Source organism: Phaethon aethereus, assembly GCF_964289735.1.
Source record: "Phaethon aethereus genome assembly, chromosome: Z".
NCBI classification, from domain to species: Eukaryota; Metazoa; Chordata; class Aves; order Phaethontiformes; family Phaethontidae; genus Phaethon; species Phaethon aethereus.
The window spans coordinates 28,380,025-28,406,275 of record NC_138577.1 but is presented as its reverse complement, the minus strand read 5'-3'; the positions used below and the strand labels follow the sequence as shown (position 1 = coordinate 28,406,275).

Below are 26,251 nucleotides of genomic sequence, written 5' to 3'. Positions count from 1 at the left end.
AAAACAATGTTCAGAGACTGCCTTGTAGCAAAATTTTCTTCTGTGAAGAACTTGAGATTTGTTTAGTAAATCTGTATCATGCCTTTAAAAGAGGAGGTATGTTTAGAAAACTGCTGTCTGTGTGTATTATTTATTAACTTCTTGTTCTGTTACAGCCATTGCTGGCAATGGAGTTTGTGCCAGAAAAAACCCAAGTAACCATTTTTTTCTGGGAAAGGATTGCCAAACTGAAGCTAAAAGCTTGGTATTTATTGAATGTTCCTAAACACAATAAATCATTGTCGATTTAAGCACTATGCTTCTCGAGACTATCTTGTGCATATGCTGGATAGGAGTGCTCTTCTAAAACGAGAAAAACTTAATCCTGTTTTAGTCAAGTTAAGGTTCTGATACTTGTCCAAGGGAAACTTGGTAGTCTCACCATCCTATTGGATCATGCAAGCAACTGTCAAGCACTGTTGAGTAAAACCAGGACAGGTTGCTAGCCATGCTAGCCATCTTGAAGTATCTTCAGATGCATACAATATAAAACAAAATATTCATTCTGTATTACTTAATTCATTAAAGCAAACACGTTGTTTTTAACAACCTGAAGCACATCCTACTTCAGCAGCAGGGAGTTGAAGATAGTTATAAGCACTCTGAATGCCTGCAGCAGTGTTGCCGAATTTGAATCCGTTCAGTGTTTGCCTTTTTTTTTTACCATTTTAGTGATAGTTATGAATTATTGGCTTACTTTGTTGTTGCATTCCTTTATATTGATGACTTCATGTTTTCAGAGGCTATCTATTTCTAGCTGTGAAAAAAAATGGTTCTGTATGAAACAGCTACATTAAGTTTTAGTTCACATATCTAAAAACGCAATTCTGCTACTAGGAGCAAAAAAAGCCCTGTATGCTAAAAGAAGGTTTTTTTTTTCTTTTAAAGTTGATCTCTGTGGTCTTCACAGTAAATTAAACTACAAATCTTAATCTGAGGGGAGAGCAAGACATCTTGTGTATACTTTTGTAGGAACTGTAGCTTTCCCATCTCCCTGTTATTAAAGTAACAGCTCTAGGAAAAGTCAATCACTAGTTTACTGTTGCTGTGCAAAGAAGAAACTTGAAAGGATTTAACTGAGTTTCCCTTTCATAACGTTTTTGAAGACATTATTTGCCTTCTATGAGAGGCATGGTGTCATGCAGTCAAGCACTGACTGCTTTCAGTAGTGCAGCGTCCTCTTTCAACAAACAGTTCCATATAAAGGGTTAAAGCTTAGTCTCAGTTTAGTTGGTGTGACAAATCCCATTATCTCTTCATGCTGCCTAGGAAAGTGGAAAAAGTGGTGCCATTAATACACACAGCATGTTAACAAACAACTGAAAATAAGGTCTGACTAATCCTCATCAAGCAATTGTGTGCCTTTAGCTCAATACAAGTCTTCCTACTCAATAAACAGGCCTTTTCATTCCCCTACCTTACTGACCTCTTAGAAAGTTTTCAGTACAAATGAGTTAGGTGAAGGCCACCAATGGTGTCCAAGCCTTATGTGCAAATGCAGTACTGCTTTCCCTCATATCGGGAGGGGAACATGAGTTGCCATTGCACTATTACAATTTTGGAGGCTATAACCAGTAAGATACAGCATGAAGTTTAACTGTCTTACCTTCTCAGTCCTCCAATCATCCTGTTGTCTCTTCCAACTTATGATACTTAATATTGATTGCTTAGACAAAGTTGCTTTCCTATACAACTGGAGTCAAAAGTGTTAGTGCTTTACTATGTGTGTATGTAACTACTGCTAGTGAATATATACAATCTTAAAGCTGTTAAGAGTAACATCACATTCATCAGTTTATATAAACAAACTACTTTCTGTAGTCCTAATAGCAAATTTTGCAAAGCACCAACATACCAAACATATTTCTGAAATTTAAAATAAACTAAGAAGAGTAGGTATGTTCTTATCTTCAGGGCTGAGCAACCCAGCTCCAAGTAAAAACAGGGAGTGCATTCATCACTGTGTGAAAGCCACTGAACTAAACACCTATGCCAACAGGGCCCCTGAACTATTGTATACACATGAAATACTTCTACAAAACATACCATAGATGAAACTGGACTTTTGGTTCTACCAAGAATAGACCCTTTGCTGCTGCAACTGGTTTTATGAAGTGTACCTGACAGGGGCTTTCAGACAGTATGTAAGGAATCCATAGCAGCAGGAAGAGATGTCAAAAATAGCATCTGTTGTGAACAAGATGTATTTAAATGTGCATACCGACGGGTTTTGTTCTATATGGACTTACGTCTTTGTGACCACTGAATGTGGGTTTTTTTTCCAGTTGCTGCCTTATAAATGTTTTTCATCTGCATCTTATTTTAATCCAGCAGTTCCTCTCTGTTGATGAACATACCTGTGTAATGGTTTCTGTACCACTGGTCTTGGTACAGCCCTACAGCGCAGCAGCGCAGTGTCCGCTCTCATCCGTTTGCGCTGAAGTGCTTCGGTGTTAGTCCTGCGCTGCGAACGGGGCACGCGCACGCTGCCTCTTCTGCGGCTCCTCAAGCTTCTCGTTTAAAGCAAGGGAAAAAACGAGGGTTACGGCCTGGCCGTCCCGCCGGCGGGGCCATTCCTGCGCGCACACGCGGCTCTGTGCCGAGGAGGCCGGACAGCGGGCAGGTCCCGGCAGCACCTCCGGCCCCCTCGCCGCCGCCCCCAGACAGCCGTCCGCCTCAGCCCCCGCTTCGGAGCCCGGGGAGCCGCGCGGCCCGCCACGGGCTGTCGTTACCTCCCCGCCGGGGCCGCCGCCATCTTGTCTCGTCTCGCCCCGACCGGCGAGCGGCAGCGGCGCGGGGCTCTCTCCGCGGCGGCACCGCGCGGGGGCGGCCGAGGGAGGAGCGCGGGCTCGCCGAGCCCGGCGCCGCCGCGGCGCGGAGCCTGCGCCTCGCGTTTGAGCTTAAAACCCCTCCTCCTCCTCCCCCCGGCCTTGCTGTGGGCTCCGGAGCTCCAAGAGTTGGGATGTTCCCCTGAGTTTGCAGCTGATGTTGTACCCTGCAGCTCAGGAGGAGCAGAAGGAGTAGGGAAGCCATCACAGGAGGACAACATGACCGGAGGCCAAACAGCCGCAAAAGAAAACGAGATCTATAGATAGTAGTTTAGGATCAGAAATGAGCCTAAGAAAGAAATCTGGAGTCTCAGGAATGATCCTGAGAAGGAAACACCAGGAGGAGCCAGCACAACCCCCCAGGGGAGCTGGCATAGCAGCAGCCTCAGCCAGTTTGTGGGCCACAGAGCACCTCATCCCGCGAAGACCTGACTCCTCATCTGCCCTTCCTGTCTCTTGTAAATGCTTTACATCCCCTACTCCTCAGCCTCTCTCTGTTCCCTCTCCATGTTCCCTCCCTTTTCTAACTAAGGATGACAGTGGACTCACCTTGTCTTAGTAGTCTTAGGTCAAGCCTGGTTGCTACTTGCAGACAGCATGCTTTGGCCAAACATCAACTGTTGGGCTTTTTGAGACTAGAAGGTCTGCACAGGTGATCAGGCTAGATTTTGTAGCACTTTGATATTTCCACTAACATCTGTTTGTCTTCAAACCTTTCCCTCTGCAGTCTTTCACTTTCTTCTTCCTTTTTGTTTCCCCTTACTTTTTTCTTTCAGATCATCAGGTTTTTTCATTTAGATACTTTCTACCTACCAGAAAAAAAATCAAAGTGCTGATTAAATAAAACTATGAGTTACTACCGTCACACTGCTCACTGGATTTGTTTTTTCAGCCTTTTATCTTCTTTATACAGCCTGTATTACCACCAGGCAGGAATAGTCTCTAAAGTGCCCAGTGGTGTTGAGTAAGGCTTAGTGTGAATCAAAATTATGGTTGCTGTTCCTTAACTTCTTTGGAAAACGTCTAATCTTTCTGTTTGATTCTTTATCTGCACACTAGGAATAATAATACTTGTTTTCACTCCCTCTTTAGCGATACTCAAAAACTGTCTAGACATGTTACTAGTCAACTGGCTCTAGGTGTCCCTCCTTGAGCAGGGGGTTGGACAAGATGACCTCCAGAGGTCCCTTCCAACCTCAACCACTCTGCAATTCTGTGCTTACCACAGAAGGTGCGGTGAAGAATGGATTGGCAGTTGGATACTACAGGAGTGGAAGCCATAGACCTATCTAGGCAGGCAGAAAGAAGTCTTGAACTAACAAGAGCAAGAAAACCAACAAAAAGCCCAAGGAAAGTGTGCATTTTAAGACTTAATGAAAGAAACAACCTGCTGTCCAGCCTACCCTTCACCAGCTATCCTTGAGGATGGGATTCATGATCCAGGAGAGGTTAAGCTGGAAGAAGAACAGCAAGTGTGTGATGAGTCTGAATGGTAAATATTAAACAGGAGTTTTGGAAAGTACACAAGTGGCTATTCTTTAGTGTAAATACCAGCCTACAAAATGGAAAGGCTAGAATGAAACCCCATCAAACCTTGCCTGAAGCACTTGGTGCCTCCATGGCAGCAGGCGTCGTAGGCCAAACACCCTCCTCCCCTCCAGCCTGGCAAGCCCAGCGTTCCTCTGTGCAGCATAACAAGAAACAATAGGTTTAAAAAAAAAAAGTGATACAATGCACAATGCACAAATAAGTGGCACAGTGCTGGGCCATTTGGCTTTTTGAAACATTGTCACATGCTTCATAAAGAGCAATTCTTCGCTGCATGACGCTGTGCAAAGTCCTGATGTTCCCAAACTTTTGCTCAGAGTTCTATCTGTTCGTAGATGATTGCTTAGTGTGGTGTAGGTGCACTGATCCACCACAAAGGCAGTGGCAGGGAAAACACTGCTGAGGTGTTTCTGAGGTATTTTTTCTGTTTGGAGATTTTGAGAGGTTTTCTGGTCCATGTCAACCAAAACGGTAGGGTTTTTTTAGTTGTGATTGCTGTCGGAGAGTAGAGCTTCTGGCTGGGTGGGTTATTTGTCCATGAGCAGTTGTGAAACTGTCTGCCAAGGAGGTTAGTGTGATGTGGAAATGATAACCAGGAAGCACTAGACATGGGCTTCTTGTGCTTGTTCTGGTTGAGCACAAGATAATTGAGTGGACAAAGACCCCATTGATCTTTTTAGAGCTTGTTTAAGTAGTTCACAGGAAGGAGAGAGTAGTTGGGATGTTCTTGACAAGTATGATTTTTTTGAGACAGTAGTTCCATTTTTCATTTTACCATATAAATGCTTCATTTTAGATGTCTGTCTTTATACAGCAAAGACTTGACTTGGAAATTGCTCACAGAACAGACCAGGAGGAAAATCACAAGTTCTTTAAAATGGCTTTATCCAGTACATGTCTTCAATGTGAAATTTTGGAGGTATTTAAAGAAGGATAGCTCTTCTGGTGAATTTGCAATATTTGGGGTTTATTATGCATTGAGACATTCTGTGTATGTTTTGACTTGATGGAGAAATACATGTGAAAAATGGCCTGTTCATGTGGCACCTTGCAGAGACCCTACCATGGGACTAACAGGTGAAATCTGCCCCTTCCTTGCTCAAATGCCCATTACATTGAATTTTGCTACAGCCAGAGTTGAGTGGAAACTGAATGTAGTTTTAAGCTTGTAATCATTCTCACTTTGGGTAGACACTGCTTGTTCTTCTCCAGACTTTCTGCAAAAACCATGGTTAGCTGGTTCTTCCAAGTCTGTATGCTTGGAGTTGTTCAAGGGATGGTGCAAAAATGCTTAAACAACCATCTACAAAATGTGATGTCCACCTCACCTGTTTCCTCGCTGTCCTGTGACCTGCATCCCTTTCCCCTAGACAGTGCTGACACCTGGCTATGATAATATTCCAATTCCCAGCATTCACCATCAAAACTGATGAACTGTTGAAGCCTAGATAAATCATTTTAGTCCTTACAAATAAAGATTAAGAAGGCTTAACTAACTGTAAGGCTCATTTTTAAAATGCTGCAGTGGATGCATTGTCAGGAGACCTCTAAGTTGAGATCTCAGTAGACATGAAGAGGCCTCCTGTAACAGCTGGCAGGATTATTAATAGCTGCCACAACTGATTTAGGTAAAGAATGTGTTTTCTTGGGGGATTTCAACTAATGAGTCATGTCATTTTGTTCACCCTAGTTTTTATTTGTTCTGCTTTGAAAGGAAGAAGTTTTTGTTACGCGGACATGGATACAGACAGTGTGTCTGGGTTTGAGAGTGCAAAAGAGCAGCCTACAAATTCTGGAATATAAGGGCAGGAGTCTCAACGGGGATGTCACTGTATCCTCAGTGAGTGCATGGCAACCTCCATCAGCTAATGATCTGGCCCCAGATGCTCATAGGACAGTGTTAGTAAGTAGATAATAATGTGTATGTTGGTACAGAAGTCTATGCACCTACACACATTCCCTAACTGTCCAAGCTGGAGGAGAAATCGAAATGTTTATGTCAGATATCAGAGGAACAACACCACCCCAAACTGAGAAATTAGTTCCTCTCCAAAAGCACCATCCTCCTGCCAAACTGTGTGTGTGGCACCACAGCGATTAGCCAAGGAAGATTCGTTTAGAAGCCCTGGTATGTTTGCTCACCTAAATGAAGCATTTACCCCCTGCTTGTATTCAGCATTTCTGGTGACAGCTGCACTAATAGCTGGCATAATCATAGTGCCAGCCAAATTGCAGCAATGTTACAGGTGTCAGGATGTTTGCTTATTTTCAAAACACTGCATATTTCAGATTGCGCATTTCTCATTTGCATAATTACATGTTTTATATTCTTTTACATGCTGTTAAATATAGCTTAGAGCCTTAAAGTCCTAACTCTTGACAGCCACTGTGGCACAATTTTTTACTGGCTTCAGTAAAAGTGATTTCAGTTGGAGTGACTCAGTCATCTGACAATTAGCAGTGATTTTACAAAGCATGTTTTGGAATCTACAAGGCTCATTTAGAGTAAAAAATTATTTTCTTAGAAGTGAAGATAGCAGTCTTCACTTCAGACTTTCACAGTGGTATCTCTCACCAGCTACTCACCACTTTAAGTTTCTGTTGGTTATGTAAGAATAAGATATTATTTCATTGATGCTTGCCTCTGGGTTTTTTTTGTGACAGTGCCTCATTGCGTTAAATGCAGTTACTTGGAACTTACAGTAGTATTAATAAGAAGAGAAATAGGTCCCCAGCCCGAAATCCTCAGAATGGGAGGTAGTAACCAAAATGCGGCTGAGTCTACCGATACTTAAATCACACACAAAATCAACACGAAGAGTATGTTTGTTAAGATTGTAATCAGGCCCTCAAGTGTTGCAGAAATGCAAGAAATGCAAGAACTACAGTTGCCTGGACAGCATTTTGCTTGCATAAGAAACATGAACTCTAATTGTTGTCACGGAACAGTTCAGGCACAGATGATGTACTCAGGGAAGTCCACTCAGGGGGACACACAAACACCCACTTTCTTACAATTTGTATGATTGCAGTAATGTCTCAGGAACAGGCTCCTCATAAACAGGTTTGTGGGTGAGAGGAATGTTAATGGCAGATTTATGCACAGGAAAGAAAATTGCAAAGGCCAAAAGTTCAGAACCTAACTGGCTGTGTGCAAGCAACAGCAAAGTGAACAGCATAGGAAAGAAACGAGAAACTTCCAGAGTGATAAAAATTTTGAGAATTACCTCCTTGATACTAACAGAAGAAAGTCCCAAGAAAGTAGCATGAAAATGCAACCTGAAGGAGAGTTTTAAGTCCATACACATTACCCACTAGGAGGCACAATGTTTGCATACTAGAATTTAAAGATGTTATTCGTGATGCTGGAGTGCACTTATGGTGCTCTCAGAACAGAGCAGAAGCAGATTAAGAATGATTAAATAAATTAATAATTAAAAAAAAATTTAGACGCCATAAAGTTCAAACAAAGGGCTTAATTCCATCCATGTTAAAATACAAACAGCCACATTCCCATTAAGTTCAGTGGGAGTAGTATACCAAGCCTAAAGTGGTGTCCTGAGTGCATGCTAAAATCTACATGCATGCAAAATGCACTAAAAAAAAAGCAGACAATTTACTTTTTATTTTACTTCTACATCTAAAAGAAAAGTAGGTAGAATAATCCCATGCATTTGGGCTGTTTCCGCAGAAGCAAAGACTGAGGTACTTTTTATCTTCTGAAGCGCTGCAGTTAGTGTCAGCAGCCTGGTCCCAAGTCACAGATGAACAAAAAAATGAATGAACCTGTGCCAGTGCTCTTTGCTCAGGGAAAGCCTTGCTGTCAGCACGCTTGCTGCAGGACAGTGTCCTCCTTTCAGAGTGCACCCAAATGCTGTTTGTCTGCCACATACTGAATGTGGTTGTTAGCGGTGGGGCCAAGCCTTTTGCGTTTCCCATGTCAGCTTCTCAGTGCTTGCAAAGAATTGATGCTCTGGCTGGTCTCAGGATTCCTCTAGTGAGTCTTCAAAAGCCACAGCAGCTCGAAGGGGACAGTGCAAGGAGAAATGCAGGGAAGGGCCTGTGTGGAAACTGCAAAAAGTATACATGGCTGTATCCAAAACTTAGCACTGTGGGCACTTCTGAGCCCTTGTGACCAGCTGAGCACCTTGCCCTGATCGTTATGCTGTGTCTGGGTGAAATCCTTCCTCCTTCTGCTGAGTCTTTGTTGGGAGGGCAGCCTGGCTACACAGAATGGCCAGAGTAAGAGGCATGCTTTGATTAGTCCCTAATTTGTCCACGTGGGGAAAGCAGGGTCCCAGGGTAGGCTGTGATGCTTGCTTGCCTGACAGTCCTTTGCAATAACTGGGTAAAGCTGATTCTGAGGTTTGCAGTTGGCTGGTTGATACCTGGCACTTGCGCAGAGGTGCTGAAGAGAAAATGTTTTACCTCCTCTGAGACCATACCAGGGCTGCAGTCCCAGGTAACCAAGAACGTGGCTGTATGCAGATGTTCTCACCTGCTGTTGAGGGCATTTCAATATGTGCGCTGTCTAGGGTTTCTGGGGACCTCAAGGAGGATTGTGTTTGCTGACTGTATGTCTTCTCCCCTAGAAGTAGGGCAGCTCTTCACAGTCTCTAGCCTCCATCTGACATAACTTGCTGACCCATGCTTGTTCTGCTTCTCCTCTCTAGAAGTGATTTTCTGCACAGGTTCAGTGCTTTGAGTTTATTTTGTGTTGTGGTCTGTGGTTTTGTGGGGTTTTGGCTAGGCAGCTGTTGTGACTTGACCACCACTTGTCCCACAGCTCCCAGTCATCTTTAATGTTGCTCTACTTTTGTGACACTCACGTGCTGTCCACTGTCTGGTGTGCAAGCCTTTGACTTTTTCAGGTAGGGATTGTTTTTTATTGTGTTTGCTGAGTATCTATCTTGTACAGATGCCTCACTGAGCCCTTGCGTGCCACTACAGAGCAATGACAGCATTAACAATATTAATGAACTCCCAAGAAATAGCAATACTCCAAAAGAAAAGTTTTTTAATAATACTGTTATAATATTCAATAAGCTGTTCTTAAATCATGAAGGAGAGAGCAATGAAGAGAGAGAGTCAAGTCCAGTCAAGCCCAAAAATGTCATTCCCAAGACAATACATTCCACTTGCATGGTACTTGCTGCAAACTAGAATATCTCAAAGATGAAAATGGGCTGTTTGAAGTATGTCCCTGGTCCCACCTCTGGCAGTTGAGATTTGCTCTGGATCAGGATCATGCTGCCTTTTTTCAGGGTAGTTTGTCTCCCCTCTCCTTGACTGTTAGGCTGGATTTTACCCGAGGACCCTGAAAAGCACTAGCAACAAGCTCTCCGCTCCGTGGTGGGTGGATTTACCACTCTCTCCAGGGGATGTAAGGGTTTGCCTTCTCAACTGTTAGCATACCGAGCCAAGCCAGGCTCAGACCCCTTGGTTCACCTTACTTTCCCCCGAGCCGTTCTCCCCATTACTAAATGTTCCCGGTCGGGGCAGAAAACGTCCTGTACGGGGCACGGGCAGGGGGAGAACCCGGGGGGCCGGGACAACTCGGGGATGTCGGTTCGCCCTCCTTCCCCAGTGGAGTCCCGGAGGCGAAGCTCATTTTCCTGGAGCGGGGCGGCGGGGGAGCCCCGGGGGGGCGGGCCGGCCCCGGGGGAGGCGGTGGCAACGGCGGCGGGGCCCGCCCCGCTCACCTGGGCAGCCGCGCCGGAGCGCCGGTCCCGCTCCCTTCCGCCTCTCGGAGGATGAACGGGCCGGGGAGGAAGGTAAGGGCGGGGGGCGGCGGGGCCACCCCGAGGGTCTCCCCTCTGCTCCGAGGCGCCCAGAGCCGGGACACAGCGGCGTCGCGCGTTGGGACTCTGCGGGTGATCGCCCCCGTTGCCGGCGGCACCCCGGGGGCGCTGGGGGGCTGTGTCCGACCGCTGGTGCTGCCGAAGGGTGCGCCTGGCCCCGCTCAGCACGGCTCAGCGCGCCGGAGCTGTGCTCGGCAGCGCCCGCTGCGCAGAGCCCAAGGCTGCCGGGGACTGCAGTGACCGCCCGGCGGGGCGTTCGCTGTACAGATATTCAAATATTCCCGCAGCAGAAGAAATCAAGGAAGAAGAGTGTGTTATAAACTGAAAAAAAGGGCAAAGAACAAGCTTGTTGTGAGCTAACGACCACTCAAGTTTTGCTGGGGAATTTTCAGTGCTGGCAGGAGAACCGCAGTTGCTTTTCTTAACTTAGAGTGCTGTGAAGTACTTGAGTGAGCACTTGAGTCCTACTCAAAGGCAAACCGAAGGGTTTGGTGGAGAGGAGAAGCCTAAGGCTTTTAAATATGATGTGATCACTGTTGTCCTAGAAAATTTGCTTGTAACTAGAAGTATCAGGCTACTGTCCTGCCAGAAGTTGAGCTCCTTCAAGGGGAATAGTGCTGACACATAATGCTACTACTGGTGACTGAAGCCTGTAGTTACTACGTACTTATATACGTTCCTTTTCACAGCAGTGCAGTAAAGGATTGCTGTGTCTCTCGAGAATATGCTGATACAAATGACAGTGCCCAGTTGACCCATTCTAAGGAAAATGACTGCAGGCTTCTGTCCCCAGGAGGAAATCTGCATCCCTGGAGCAGCTCATCACCCCTCAGCAGTGAGGAGCAAAAGCCCAAGACTGCATCTTCTCCTGCCTCTGGGGAGAGAGAAGCAGCTGCAGACAGAGGAGGGCATGAACTGCAGCTCTTCCTTCCTCACACACAAAGAGGTGGAGAAGGTGGAGAAAGGCCCCTCCATACACTCTCAGCACAATTTGTGCCTCACAGCATTTACAGTGGCATGGACTGCTAGTAGAAAGGGAACCAGACCTAGTTGCCTCTTCAGCTCTGCTCCCTTGAGTGAACTTGGAAACAGGCTTCTCCATGACTCAGTTTCCCCACTTGCAAAATACCCATAGTGCAAAGTATTTTATGAACTTCTGGGGAAAACTCAGATAGCTGGTATTGTCCAAGCCAGTAAAAATTTGGCCGTAAAAGAAGGCGAAAGTCAGGTTTTATGGTATGATTAGCAAGTAATCCAAGCAAACCCATTTTGTCTGAGCAGTACCTACCTGTGGGTATCTTATTGTAGGGTGTTGCTACTGGGAGATTGTTATTCACAGCATTCACAGAATTTAGTATGCAAACAGTATAACAAATGCATGGTAAATCAAAATACAGTTTTCTGCAACAAATGATTTTTCAAAGTTATGAAATGAAAGAAGTTTTGAGCATGAAAAAAAAGGGGACTTGATTTTGCTTTTTGGTTGAGTTTGAGAAAGGTCATTGCTTTCAGTGAGGTTACTCTTCATTACATTGGTGAGAGATTCATCAGATTTGTGGACTGAAAAATACGTTCTGCTCTTCCTTAGGCAAAAGAAATAACCTTCACTTCTTGTATTTAGTACCTTTCTGTTTTACAGGTGCCATCATTTCTTGTGTTGTTGATGAGTAAAGGCACAAGGTTAGCATCTGATAATCTGTTGTAGATCATCAAATTACTATAGAGGTGGGTTTTTTAAAAAAGTAGAAGTATACAGAGAAGAGTTCTATTCTAGCTGCCATGATTATTATTTTTCTCATATCTGTTTTAAGTTAAAAACAGCACATAGCCTAGATAATTTGTAGGTATTTACTTTGCTCTAGTCTGGGTATGCAGCCTGTTAGTTTTTACTGTAGTTTATAAATCTGTTGGACCAATATGAAAGGACTGAGAAACTGTTGAGCCTCCTAAAAGCCTAGTATTTTTTTTTTTTTTGTATGGGCTTATTTATATATTCTTAAACTGGTTTTACAGTAAATGAACCATGAATAGAGGTAACTGTCTTCAGTAGCTCGTTGTCAAGTACCAGATTTTTAGGCTTCTGTAAAATGTGACCTCTGAAGTAGTATATTCTTACTGCAATGAACTGGGATTTACAGATGTTACTTCCAATAATGCCAACATAAACTTACCAATCTACTTGTAGCATAGAGTCTTAATATTGAGGTCAGAGTGATGCCTATGACTGGCTTTGGAAGGGATATAAAGTTTGGAGGAGTGTATTTTCCTCATTGTGGAGGGATTTGCAGGTGTAAACACCATAGCGAATGTATATCCACTGCTTTTTACTGGAAAGAAAGATGAGATGCTTCAAGGTTCCACTGAGGGCTTCCAGAATCACTCACATGCTTAAATTCATCATGCTGAAATTAGTCATGTATAAGAAATTGGTTTCCTGTGAGTTTAAAATTTGGTAGGATTTATAGAGTTGCAACTAAAGCCAGTAAAGGCTTTTTAGTAGTGGAAAAAATGGTGCATGTAAATACCTTTCAGGGGTTGCATGCACTGGCTTAATTCTGGGGCCATACTAAGTATGTGTTTCTGAGGACAGAGTCTGCTTCAGTACATTAACTGTCCCTCCTCTACGTCCCTGGTTGAATTAGTACATGCTGCTCACAGTAAAGCCTTCTGCTTTTGTGGGCATCAGTGAGAGCAGACTGCAGCAAGAAGACTGCAGGAGCATGACTTGAGCATGCCGTAAGAGGTGGTGCAAGTGTGCATGCACGTGTTTTAAATACTCCCTCTTTCCCCCATCCAGTAAATCCATCGTTGTCTTCTTACAGGCAAGATGCAGGAAGAGTACTGATGTTAGGAAAAGGAATCTTTAACTTTCCATTTCTTTACTTTCTGTGTCAGTGGCAGACTTATCCTTCACTTCTGCACCTACTCACTCTGCCCCATTCCAGCATCTGCTCGTGCTAATCATCACTTGCTTGCTCCATCTTGCTGAGTTTCTTCTGAGCACTGCACGTATGAGAGGCTGAAAGAGCTGGGACTGTTCAGCCTGGAGAAGCGAAGGCTCAGGGTATATCTCATCAATGTATATAAATTCCTGAAGGGAGGCTGCAAAAGAGGACAGAGCCAGGCTCTTTTCAGAGTTGCCCAGTGACAGGTCCAGAGGCAATGAGCACAAACTGAAACATGGGGTGTTCCCTCTGAACATCAGGAGGGAACTGTGAGGGTGACTGAGGACTGGAATAGGTTGCCCAGAGGGGTGGTGGAGTCTCCATCCTTGGAGATATTCGAAAACCATCCAGATATGCCCATCCTGAGCAACCAACTCTAGGTGGTGCTTCTTGAGCTGGGGGGTTGGACCAGATGACTCTTTCAACCTCAACCATCCTATGTTTCTGTGATTCTGCTGTCAGACAAAGCAATAAGTTACTCTCCCCACTTTTCTGGTGCTTTTCAGCTTTCCACATAGTTCCCCATCCTGCAGCCTTCACCCCTCTCAAGCACTGTGGCACTTTGCACAGGCAGGCTCGTCCTCTTCAGTGGTGATCCTTCCCCATTACCCCAAAACCAACAGCACAGGGACAGCTACTTGAGCAAAGGTTCTCCAGAGTTGTGACTTCTTATTCCAACAACTTATTCTATGACATCAACTCAAATGTTATACCTAAGCAAGGGAAATCCATGTGAGGTGCCTGCAATGCTGTCTGAAATCAATAGCACAGCTGTCACAGAATTCAGGAGGAACAGAGTGGAAACGTAAATACTGGGATGTTAAGGAAACCTAGGTACTGACTGACTGATAAAATAACTTATCACTGATATTGATTCAGAAAAATGTACTGTGAATAGCTACCAACACAGTTTAGGGTGTGACGTGGTATTCTCATCAAGCTCAGTCTGCAAAGTCAAACTACGGTTTATGTTCACATTAATTATTAAAATTCTAGATGCTGTTGATACCTGGGGGTGGGGGAGGGTAAATTCCTATGAACAAAGTCTCAAACTAGATAGTCAACAACTGTTAGAGGTCTTTTGGGGCAACATCATTTACACCAATGTATGGGTTCTGAGTGGCATTCCTGTGCTTCTGGCTCTGCTGCAAATCTTCAGGTGTGGTCTAGGGCAGGTAACTCAAATCCCCAACTTTAGTTTCCCAACCATTAACAGAAATGAAGAGGGACTTGAACATATTGCAAAGAATACATACAACTGGTTGCTTTTTTGTTATTAAATGCAGTTTTAGGACACGTTCATCTGCAACTAAGTGCATTATCCTCTGGGAGACTGGAAGGTCTCACCCAGAACTGCAGCATAAGCAGCAAGAAAGGCTGCATGGTTGGGTGATGAAGCATAGTCTGCTTCATTTCGCTTATATTGAGCCTGTCTTCAAGGTGGTCTTCAAAGACAGCCACCAGCAGAGCAGTGTGGCAGCATGCAGACACGCAACATATGCAGGATATGAGCCACAACTTGGTTTGTGAACACTGACAATCAGTAGGGGAAAAAAATTATCTAGAGAAATTTGATTACCAGGGCCAACAGAGGCTCTCCTTTGTGACTGGAAAACCATAGTTTGTCAACTAGGTTGGTGATCTCAGCCCAGTTCTTGATGGCTGAGTGAAAGTCCATATTGCCATAATTACAATGACCCCTGGACTTGATCAGCAGAGACAGAGGGTAAAGGCTCAGTATCTCTAATCTGGGGCCTTTTAGCTGTGAAGCCATCCAGTCTCTAATCCAGGAAAGCCCTTTCAGGAGTATTAGCAGCCAAAATAACATGTTCAGAGCACTTTATTATTCAGCATCACAATCCTTGCACCAACTGTGATTCACGTTTCTAGTATTTTTACATAACCCACTAAAATCTAGGTGGGGAAACAGTGATCAAACATCAGGTAACACTCCAAAGAGAAACAAAGCTGTATACACAAGCGTTCGTCGGTAACTGGGTGTCAGATAAATGCTTTACTAGGCAGGCAGCATACTGCTTGGGTGACATTACCAGTTCCTGAAGGATTTATAACGTGCCATTGAAAACAGAGAGATTTAAACTAAAATCTTGCACAGACTTAAAACCCACATGTTTAGCTTTATACCTCATAGGTAGTTTGACTGAGGTCAATGAAACTATTCACTGTGGAAAGCTAAGAAGGTGTGTAAATCTCTGCAGCATTAAACATTTTCTTGATTATCTCCCCAGGGACTGGAAACAGGCGTTGGCAGCTATCAGGCGTCTAGGCTGCAATAGCAGTTTGTGTCTTTGAATATTGGCCTAATTGAAAAACAGCATTAAAAATTGTGGAACAATCCTGGCCTTTTTCCTAACTTGCAGTGGATGCTGCCTGGGTCCGAACTCCTCCCTGCAGTCCCCCCAGACAACTGAGATTTGCTCACCACAGCTAGGAAAAGTAGGCATGTTTTGACTGTCAAAATAAGTGGCTTTAGATGCTTTTAAAAAGGGGGAAAAAAAGCATTTTGCTCAATTGCCATGACAGGATGAGCGGCAATGGGCACAAACTGCAGCACAGGAAGTTCCATCTCAACATGAGGAAAAACTTCTTTACTGTGAGGGTGATGGAACACTGGAACAGGCTGCCTAGAGAGGTTGTGGAGTCTCCTCTGGAGACCTTCAAAACCTGACTGGACGCGTTCCTGTGCAACCTGCCCTCGGTGATCCTGCTTTGGCAGGGGGGTTGGACCAGATGAACTTCAGAGGTTCCTTCCAAAGCCTACCATTGTGTGATTCTGTAATTCGGAGGGAGGGGGTTGTCATGTTGTACACAGGGAAGACTCGAAAGTCGACCCTCTGCCAGGGTCAGGAGGGGGCTGCACTACAGATGGTGCCTCTCCTCCTCCTTCCCCTCCTTCTCCTCCTCCTTTCCCTCCTCCTCTTACTCCCCGCCCCCCCCGGCTGAAGGACTCGGTGGCCGCAGGCACTTTGTAAGACGCTGCCGAGGAGGGGAAGGGGCTTACCGGGTCTGGGGTCCGGGGAGGCGGCGCGGGGCGACGGGCGAGTGTGCCGGGGAGGCGCCACATGGGCGGGGGCGGCCGGGGCAGCGCCGCCGGCGGGGGGTGGTGCCGGGGCCGGGGCCGCCGCGGGGTGCGCGGCGCAGGGGTGGCGGCCCCGCAGCCCGGGCGGGCGGCAGGTGGGAGCGGAGCCGGGCGGCCCGCCGGCGCTGCAGCGGGGCGGGGTGGAGAAGGGAAGGGATGGGCTGCGCCCCCAGCATCCACGTCTCGCAGAGCGGCGTGATTTACTGCCGGGACTCGGACGAGTCCAATTCCCCCCACCAGACCACCACCATCTCGCAGGGCACCGCCACCCTGCACGGCCTCTTCATCAAGACAGACGCGGCCGACTCCATCCCCTCCGCCCTCGCCTGCCCGGGCCGGCAGCAGCCGCCGCCGACCCCCGCCGACCCCCGCCGCAGGGAGCGCAGGGAGCCCGGCGCCTCCGCCCGGGCCCGGGCGCCCCGCTGCTGCGGCATCGAGGCGGAGACCCAGACCAGCAGCGCCAGCGTCAAGGTAAAACCGCGGCCGCGCCGGCGGGGGGTCCCTGGTGGGGCCGGTGTGGGTCCCCGCCGGCCGCGGCCCGACCAGAGCGTGTGTCCTGCCGCCCTCGCCGGGGAGGGCGGTGATGCTCCGGCCGGCGGGACGCAGCTGCGGGGAGCGGTTGCGCTGGTGCCCGCTGGCTCCTCGCAGCTGCGGCGGCCGGGCCGGGGTGGCGGTCGGGCCGGGCTGGCGGTGCTGCGGGGCGGACGTCTCGCCTGGAGCACCCCCGGGGGCGAGGGCCGTCCGGCGAGCCCCTCGGGCTCCCCCCGCCCCGCGGCCGCGGCCCGGAGGCGGCTCCGGGGTGCCCAGTGCCGAGGTGTCTCTGGGGGTACAGCCCGGGGGGAGGGGAAGGGGTTTGTCCCCAGCTGTGCAGCTGGCGGCAGGGAGTGGGTCTGGGAGAGGCGTTATTATGCTGGAATAAAATCTCCCCTGCTTATTTCTCAATAGCAAAGCGCCCGTAACTTGCGTTGGGTTTTCTTCATCCCTTGTAGTTCCCTCCGAATCTGGTGAAAGTGAGCTGTCGCTGCCAGGCGTGCGTGTTCAGCTGCCAGCCGAACCGCTACGGCTTGCACACCTAGGCAAACACGCCTGGGCCGGTGCAGGGCTGAGCGGGTACCCCGGGGCATCGGGCAGGGGCTGCGGGGCTGTGTCTGTAGGGCTGGAAGGCTTGGGTCCCCCTCTCGGTGGCTATGGCAGCCACTGCTGCAGCCTCCTCGTCAACATCCTCGCTTGAGTGTAGCAGTTAAAAGAGATGATTGCTCTGGATTTATTATTATTTTTGTTAATATCAGAGCAGATTTTTCATTAATTTCCCTGAAAGTTTTATAAGAATTAAATTTTGCTTTGTTGCCCTATTCCAAAGCTTATTACCAAAACAAGTGGTGTTATGATCCCATCTGCACGTTGCATTACTTTTCTGTTGTACTAATAAAGCCAGGATATCATGTCACAAAGTAACATGGGCTTAAATAGATCCTGGTATCTTGTTAGAATATAAATGAGAAATTAAAGGATTTTATAATCTTCTTCTATAATTTAAAAAAAATCCAGAAATCAACTAAGAAAAACATAAATGTGAGAATTCAGAGAGAAAAAAAATAAACCACTACCACAACCCATAGTCAGTTTGTTCAAATGCTGAGAAACTTGCAGAATTGTTTGTGGTTACGTTGACTTTTACTCATTCAGAAGCAGAATATGCATAATGAGTGACAGGGACAAAGTCTGAGCAGGACTGGAGTAAAAAAATTGTTATATTTCTTGGATTTGGGGATTTTTTTTTTTTACACTTCAGAGTGGAATGCTTAAGACAAAATAGGATTTTTTTTAATGTAAAGGAGAGCACAATAGAAATCCTTGCACAATTCTCTAAGTTCAGATTTGGAAAAAAGATATTTTTTTAAAGTGGTAATGCCCTTTTCTGTTCTTACGAATTGTTTATTATTTGTTATTACATCATGTACTCGTATATGTAAATATATTTGTCAACTTTCTGGTTATTAAAAGTGAGCGTATTTCAGATGGTTTTGAACTTCATGATTGGCACTGTAATATTATTTTGGATTGTTTCAGTTTCCTTTACCACTTTAGACTCCCAAGCACCTAAGGAAAATTATGGGGTCTTTTTATTTAACAACTGCTTCAATGATACAGTAGAAATGTTTCCATTCTTATAAGAATTAAGATCTGTAAAATACTTTATATAATTTTGAAACTGAGTTAGAGCCTCCATTCTTGCTGCTACTCCTGGCATGATTTCCTACAGGTTAATAACATACTTGAGTATTTGTCTGACCAAAGCAAGGTAGGAATATCACAGAACTATCATAAAGGCAAAATAGTACTTGATACCCTGACAGGCTATAAGAAGTGGAAAAGTATGGAGATATGGTTCTCCAACGGTACAGGATAATAATAATAATAATAATAATAATAATAATAATAATAATAATAATAATAATAATAATAATAATAATAATATTTATTTCCATAGCAGTTCAAAAATGAAGAAAAATATTAGTTATTTTGGTACAGAAAAATTGTCTAGTAATACCACATGGTTTTAGCTGCTTGGTTGCATGAATTAACTATGTTGAAATCTCATCTACCTGTATTTAGGGGGCAAAACAAATACACAGATCAAATGGCTCTTAGCACTATTATATTAATATAACATTCCAGTTGTGTAACTGTCCAAGCCACTTAAACTGCTGCTTTGTTTGTCTTCATTTTCTGTCATAAACTGTTCTTTTATTGCATTATTTACATTTGTCCCCATCTTTGTACAATGTTTTAAAACTCATCCATACAATAATATCAAACCGGTGTTAAAAGAAATCAACCTGTAATGATTTCAGCCCAATGCAATTCAAATAAAACCCCAAAACTATCCCCTGTCACTTAAAATATATGGCTTACCTAAACCTTCCTTTTTAAGTCCATCTAATCTGTATTCATTGGGGTGAGGTCAGTGTTACAAAGGCAATTTTTTGGTGTTCTTTTCTTCTCCCTTCCTAAATAAAAAGTTCTGAATTATTCAGAGCATTCAGATGTGTTGGTTGCATCCTTGCTCACATAGGTTACGAGTAACCATTCAGCAGTTCTAGCGTGTTGTGCGTTTCTTTGTGGATCCCAAAAGCTTGGTTACAAATATCTACAGGTTACCTGACAAAGATCTTGAGTGGAATTGTTAAGTACTATGAGATGCGTCTGCACCCTAATTTGGAATAGGACCCACAGTTTCTGGTGCTCAGCCATACACTATGTTACTATGAGCAGTACTTGGGCAGAAACACTCAAGTACAAACCAAACATTCCTTGCTCACATTCCCTCCATAATAAAACCAAACAGTATCACGACACCAAACAGTATTAATATCTCAAACCCTGCATCAGTTTTATATGAAGATACAAGGCATTTATCTCACATCACTGAAGCATGACATCGAGCATGAGATGATACTGAGTGTGTAATGGCTGCTTGACCTATCGCTCAACTATGGCCAGTTCTAAGTGCAACAGTACCAGCTGTTTAGCAGGGAGTAAACAGCTTCTTGAACATTTCCTTGGGGATTTGAAAAGATAATAAAAGTTTACCTTATTTATATTTACAAAGACATCTTTTGATTATGGCGAAACGCAACTCTTAAGTAAAACTGCGTGCAAAGATATGCTTTTCTTGAACACCTTGATACTTAAACATTAGCCAAACTTAAAAACTACAAGAACAAACAAGTTTTAAGGCTCTTGTTGCTAGCATACAGCCTAGTGTAGCAAAAAAAACCCAACTCTCTGCAGTCTTATACTGATTATTTTATTTTTCTTACTGAAATTACAAGAACAGCAGGTGTAATGGTTTGGTTCTCTTTATCTTATGTTCTTTGTGGAAGAGAAAAACCTGTTTATGAATGTCTCTTGAAATTCAGTCATACTAGGAACAGGTTTTGACCATTTTCATGCTTTTCTATAGGAAAATAATTATTAGAAGCGAAGCAAATCAAATAAGAAGAAATACAGTGGGACAGCATCTCTTACCAACATTGGTCTGTGTTAAGTTCTAAGGTGGAAGCATTGAGGAGAAGGATGTGCCCCAATACATCAACCACATAACTTTTAAGATTTTTTTTAAATCTGGGAGAATAGGGAAAAGGCTGGAGCTGCCAAATACAAAGTGCTACAGAGACCATTGAGAAATCCAGGTACTGAGAGAGTTGCATCAGGGCCACAGGTCCTGGAGAAATGCAACCCTAAGCATTGCCTTGATTTGAAATAAAATTCTTTTAATAAAGCAGTATCATGTATAAGAAAAGTCACCATACTTCTTGCACTTCTTGTTTTGTTTAAGTGCACCTGGGTCGGGGCAACCCCCGGTATCAGTACAGGCTGGGGGATGAAGGGATCAAGAGCAGCCCTGCCGAGAAGGCCTTGGGGGTAACTGGTGGATGAAAAGCTGGACATGAGCCGGCAATGTGCGCCCGCAGCCCAGAAGGCCAACCCTATCCTGGGCTGCATCCAAAGCAGTGCAGCCAGCAGGTCGAGGGAGGGGATTCTGCCCCTCTATTCCACGCTGGTGACACCCCCCCTGGAGTCCTGCGTCCAGCTCTGGAGCCCTCAGCACAGGAAAGACGTGGACCTGTTGGAGAGGGTCCAGAGGAGGGCCACCAAAATATTAGAGGGCTGGAACACCTCTCCTGTGAGGGCAGGCTGAGAGAGTCGGGGTTGTTCAGCCTGGAGAAGAGAAGGCTCTGGGGACACCTTACTGCAGCCTTCCAGTACTTCAAGAGGGCTTATAAAAAAGATGGGGACAGACTTTTTAGCAGGGCCTGTTGCAATAGGACAAGGGATAATGGCTTTAAACTAAAAGCATGTAGATTCAGACTGGATATAAGGAAGAAATTTTTCACACTGAGGGTGGAGAAACATGGGCACAGGTTGCCCAGAGAGGTGGTAGATGCCCCATCCCTGGAAACATTCCAGGCCAGGTTGGACAGGGCTCTGAGCAACCTGATCTAGTTGAAGATGTCCCTGCTCATTGCAGGGGGGTTGGACTAGATGGCCTTTAAAGGTCCCTTCCAACCCAAACTATTCTGTGATTCTATGTTTAACTGGTTGCTAGTATGTTCTGTAGAACATAGGAAATACTGCATATAGGCTAAAGTTGGAAAATAAACCTCCCAACTCTCTAACTTAATGTGATGAAGGTCCATTTCACAACTCAATAGGACACCTAAGAAATCAGAGCCCTCTTGAACATACTTTGGGGCTGCAAAGCTGCCAGAAAAAAAATTGCACAGGCCAAAAAGTGCTGAGCTGTGTTACAGTGCAGAGCCTTTTTAATTTAGGCTAGCTGTTCTCTGAGAGGTGCTGGCCTGAATAACTTTTACCATAAAGAAAATTGCGAGTAGAGAAGTGGTTTTCTTGGATGAAGTCCAGACTTCTTAAATGAATACACTAAAAGAACTTTTGCAAAGGTTTACTACTCTGTATCTGACCTTTCCATTCCTCCTTCAGGTGGTGCAGGTAAACTTCAACAAGCACTTCAACATCGCTCTTAAGCGATGCTAGACAGGAGAAATGTTACAGGCTGGAGAAAATTATTTTTTCAGAAAATAATAAGCCACTTGGCAAAGGAAACAGAGCAGCCTGGTAGATCAAACTTACTTGGTATTGGGTCACACAACATTCTGGACTTTTGAAACTGTTCTGGGTGATAGGTGTTTTTATCATTAAATATAAAGCACATCTTCCGCCCTTAGTTTGTATGGGAAAAGAGAAGCATTGGAAGCTTGTAAGACAGCAATGAGCCTCAACCATTTTGGCACTGAGAGTCAACAGGTATCTCAGGACTCCTTCACCCCTCTAAGTCCTCCAGCAAAAAGTTATTTTGGAAGATTTGCTTTCAGTGCCTGGAACACCAAACAGTTTTAGGTAAAACTGAGTGTTAGTACCATCTGTTTTCTGTTTTGTACCATTTGCTATGTGCAAAGTGAGACTCTGAGGTTTTACCTTGTGAGGAGCTTGATGTGGATCTTTTGACAATTTCTAACACTCCATGATAGTGCTGAATGGAGAGCAGAGGGGTTTTAAATAAAACTGACCACATGGCTGAAAGATGTAATGCAAGCTGAGGAGTCGTGCCATATACCCTGGGGAATAGTGCATGCTCTTGGGATGCAAGAGATAGGTTTGTATTCCTGCAGCTGAGAATGCTTAATGATCACTAGAGTGTGATACAGAAAATGGGCACATAGCTTCCCATTCCTCTCCTTAAGTTGAGGAATAATCTAGTCATCTATCATACTTTAAATGGTGGTTTAGACAGCAGAGTAGTTGAGTAGGTTTAGGTTGTGAAACTAAATGTCACACCTGCTCTGCAGGTAGTCTAAGAGAGACTCAAGGCTACGAAACATCTCTTGTAGAGCTTTCCTTTCAGCTGGCTTGAGTGCGCCCTCCGTGCGTTGGACATCTATCTCAATGTCTTTAGACATTGAGATTATGAGCTTGCCCTATTTGCTGTAATGAACATTTAAGCACCTGACTGACAAAAATGTTTCCTGTTCCTGGTAGCTATCCATCAATTTCTCTGGGAGTTTGTTATTTTGGACAGGTTGCTGTACCTCTTCTATGTCCAGGGGTTCCTATATCAGGTAGTTGTACCAGGCTTGATCATACAGTGTAGACATTCCTGAAGTAAGCAGTAATTCAAGCACCTATTTTCAATAACTTGGTAATGTTCTGTGAAGTAGTCCTGAATTTTGTGTAATGATACTGACTTGGTTTTGGCTGGGATAGAGTTAATTTTCTTCCTAATAGCTGATATAGTGCTATGTTTTGGATTTAGTATGAGAATAACGTTGATAACACACTGATGTTTTTGGTTGTTGCCGAGTAGCTGTAGTGCTTATACTCAGCCAAGGACTTCTCAGCTCCCCGTGCTCTGCCAGTGGGGAGGTGGACAAGAAGCCAGGAGGGGGCACAGCCAGGACAGCTGACCCAGCCTGGCCAAAGGGATATTCCCCACCATGTAACCTCAAGCTCAGTCGATAAACTAGAGTTGGCCGGGGGGGCAGGAACCGCTGCTTGGGGACGGGCTATCAATCACTGAGTGGTAAGCTATTGTTGTGTGCATCACTTATTTTTATGTATTCCTTTATTAGTAGTATTAGTATTTCCTCTTTCTTTGCTGTCCTATTAAACTGTTTTTATCTCAACCCATGAGAAATTTTTTTCTGATTCTCTCCTCCATCCCACCTGGGGAGCCGGGGGTGAGCAGGCGGCTGCATGGTGCTTAGTTGCCAGCTGGGGCTAAAGAACAACAGATACCTAAAGCATTTAGAAGTTAAAAGGAGTATTGTTTCTATATTCTAATGATTTCTGAAATGCTGTGTGCTCATGGGTAAGCTTTTCAGATTAATGCAATCAGAGCTGAGGACATTCATAAGCCTTAGTCCTATATGCAAAAAAGAAGCAGAGTTGTAGAATTTGTTTGGTTTATTTGTTTGTTTTAAATTAAAATCTTCATAGTACAAGGCAGACATACTATTTGCGTGACACCTGTATTCTCCTTTTGAATTATCTGTGTACTTCCTCAAATTTGTTGTTGCTTGAAAATTCAAGTCCAGTAAGATTTGGTGTAAGTGTAAGTAGTGGTGTGAAGGGGAACCAGAGATGGAAAAGAAATCGTGCTTTGGGTTAAATTTTCCTCTTGCACCACCTGCACTGCTGCCGGATCTCAGGGTACTTCACTTTCCATGTAGATTATTCTCTTCCTGTATTTCCTGTCTGCCTGTTGGTCACACTTGTTTTTTTGAAAATTCTCAATTACAGGATTTTTCAGTGTAGCCCAAAGTGAAAGATGCATTGTGTATGTGAAATATGTATAATTATCTTTAATGTAGATGTAACTTTTCTGAAATTGCCTTCAGTGAAGGCTGTACATACCTGTGTGGTTCCTAGGAAATAGCATGTGAAGTGTTCTCTGGTGTAGTGGTTTAACTCTTTTTGGGGAGTGTTGTCAGGGTAGCCAAACCCATTATTTTCTGGACTTCAAAATAAGTCAATGGTAGCATCATTATGGCTTCAGAAAATCAACAGTGACATTTACCAATGTAAAGATAAATGTATGGAGCATTGTGGAACGACACATCTGTGTTTGAAGTGCATCATTTTGTGGTTGAGGGCATGAGCTTATAGTAACAACTGCCACCTCATGATCTCTTATGTAGTACTGTCTCCCTCTGGCCCAGTTTAGTAGGTGCATTTCTAGCCCAGTAAGTCACTGGTCTTGCAGGGCAGCAACAGCTGACTGTCCCCTTGCTTCTCTGAGGGCATCTTCGTTGGAGCAATTCTCACAGGCCATAAAGTACGACGAGCTCATTCTGTAGGAGCTCCCACAACTCCCCCAAAACACTGGTGCTTTTGGCTTGTGAAGCTTGAGTCACCTGTCCCTTTGTGTGAGGAAGAAGTGCTGTCTGGAGATGCGTTATTAATTCTGAGTAGTGTGGCATGCTGCACAGCCTTCTGAAGGCAGTGTCTAGTGCAGGTAACTTTCTTCACTTGAGAGGACCATTAGTGCATTTTCTCATAAGCTTTATTTTTCCCTTGCAGGTCAACCATTTGTGTCAACCACTACCCCAGCCTTTACCATCCAATTATTTATAAATGTCTTTCTCACCTGTATTGTCAGCTATAAAAGAACAAACTGTATTAGAGACATTCTGTTCCTTTGAATTACTTCTGAGACTGTGAATAGAGAGAATCGTTAAAAAAAAATCCCTGTTTATCTCTACCCTCTGATTTGGCCATCTAGTGCCAGATATTTCATATCTTGAATATAGAAAGGGTAGAACTTAGATTTATGCTGAGAAGCTGCTCAGCTAAATGGTGCTACTTTAGAATCAGTCTCAATATTAAGCTCTTAACAATGTGAGTTACTCACTTTGAAAATACAGGTCTAATTTTGATGTAGATTTACAATACATTGATCTCTTGTCCTGGAGTCATACTGCATCTGAAGAGGTAGCTTGCTTTCTAAAAGGATGGGAAAACTGGACCAATGTCAGTTGGTTTCATAGCATGGAAGAGTGGACCAGAAATTGTAAAGATCTGGCCCACCTGGACTCTAGCACGCAGAATTCACAAAGAATGCAACCAAGTGTGAGCCTGTGTATAGATATTATGAAATTGTGCTTAAATAAGAAATCCAAAGAAAGAGCAGTTAGCTGAGACTCTGCATTAGTAGGCCCAGTAGGCCCTCGGGTCAGTAATGTCCACTGCGAGGTAAGACAATGAGCTGAAGTGGGCAGAATGCAGTTTTGAAGCAATGTAGCTATTGGAAAACAAACTATTCCACAGCTATTTATAAGTCTAGGACAAACTGTGCTCACAGCTCTACATGCAAACTGGCTGTAACCTGTTAGATGGAATTATAATTTATTTGTTTATATTTGGAGGGGGCGAGGTCTGATTCCTTTCTCAGTTTATGCATGTTTTAATCAAAATAGTGATATACTTACCAGTGGTGTACATTTTAGTGCTATAAAAAAATCAGCTCAATTGAATGTGGAATGGGGCATGAGGTCTCCGTAATTAACTTTGGAGTTGCTTCCAGCACTCCATTTTCCCTTTGCTCTTAGGTCAGCCATTTCACCACAGGGTCAGCAAAAGCAGCTTTCTTCTTCTCCCGTCGCAGATTTGGAAGGCTGTCTGAAGACACTGTGAACTTGAATGTTGTCAATGATCGTCGTTCTCCTGCAATTATGTTTAATAATCATTGTGACCATTTATGAGAGGCAAGTTATCAAGCCATTATGTTAGCTAGAAAACCAAGAAATCTCTTTTAGAAAAGGAGGGTGGAAATGAGGCTTTAACTTTTGTGTGTGTTCATTTCCAAAGTGGATCAAATTTCTTTTGAAACTCGGAGACCCCAGGGTATGTGGTAGCATGGTGGGTAGGGTGTTTTCTGAAGGCGAGACATCCAAGTTCAATCCTCTG

The 26,251-nt window shown here is 44.5% G+C and overlaps 1 protein-coding gene across 1 annotated transcript in view; it reads left to right on the top strand.

The window, feature by feature from the left end:
* Nucleotides 1-16,417: 16,417 nt before the first annotated feature.
* Nucleotides 16,418-26,251, top strand: part of PDE8B (phosphodiesterase 8B) — a gene marked incomplete at both ends in the record, with an annotated part of 74,982 nt that continues 65,148 nt past the window's right edge. The window contains one exon of the mRNA XM_082013696.1: nt 16,418-16,732. Coding sequence (XP_081869822.1) covers nt 16,418-16,732 — 315 coding nt within the window. The remainder of the gene's footprint in view (nt 16,733-26,251) is intronic.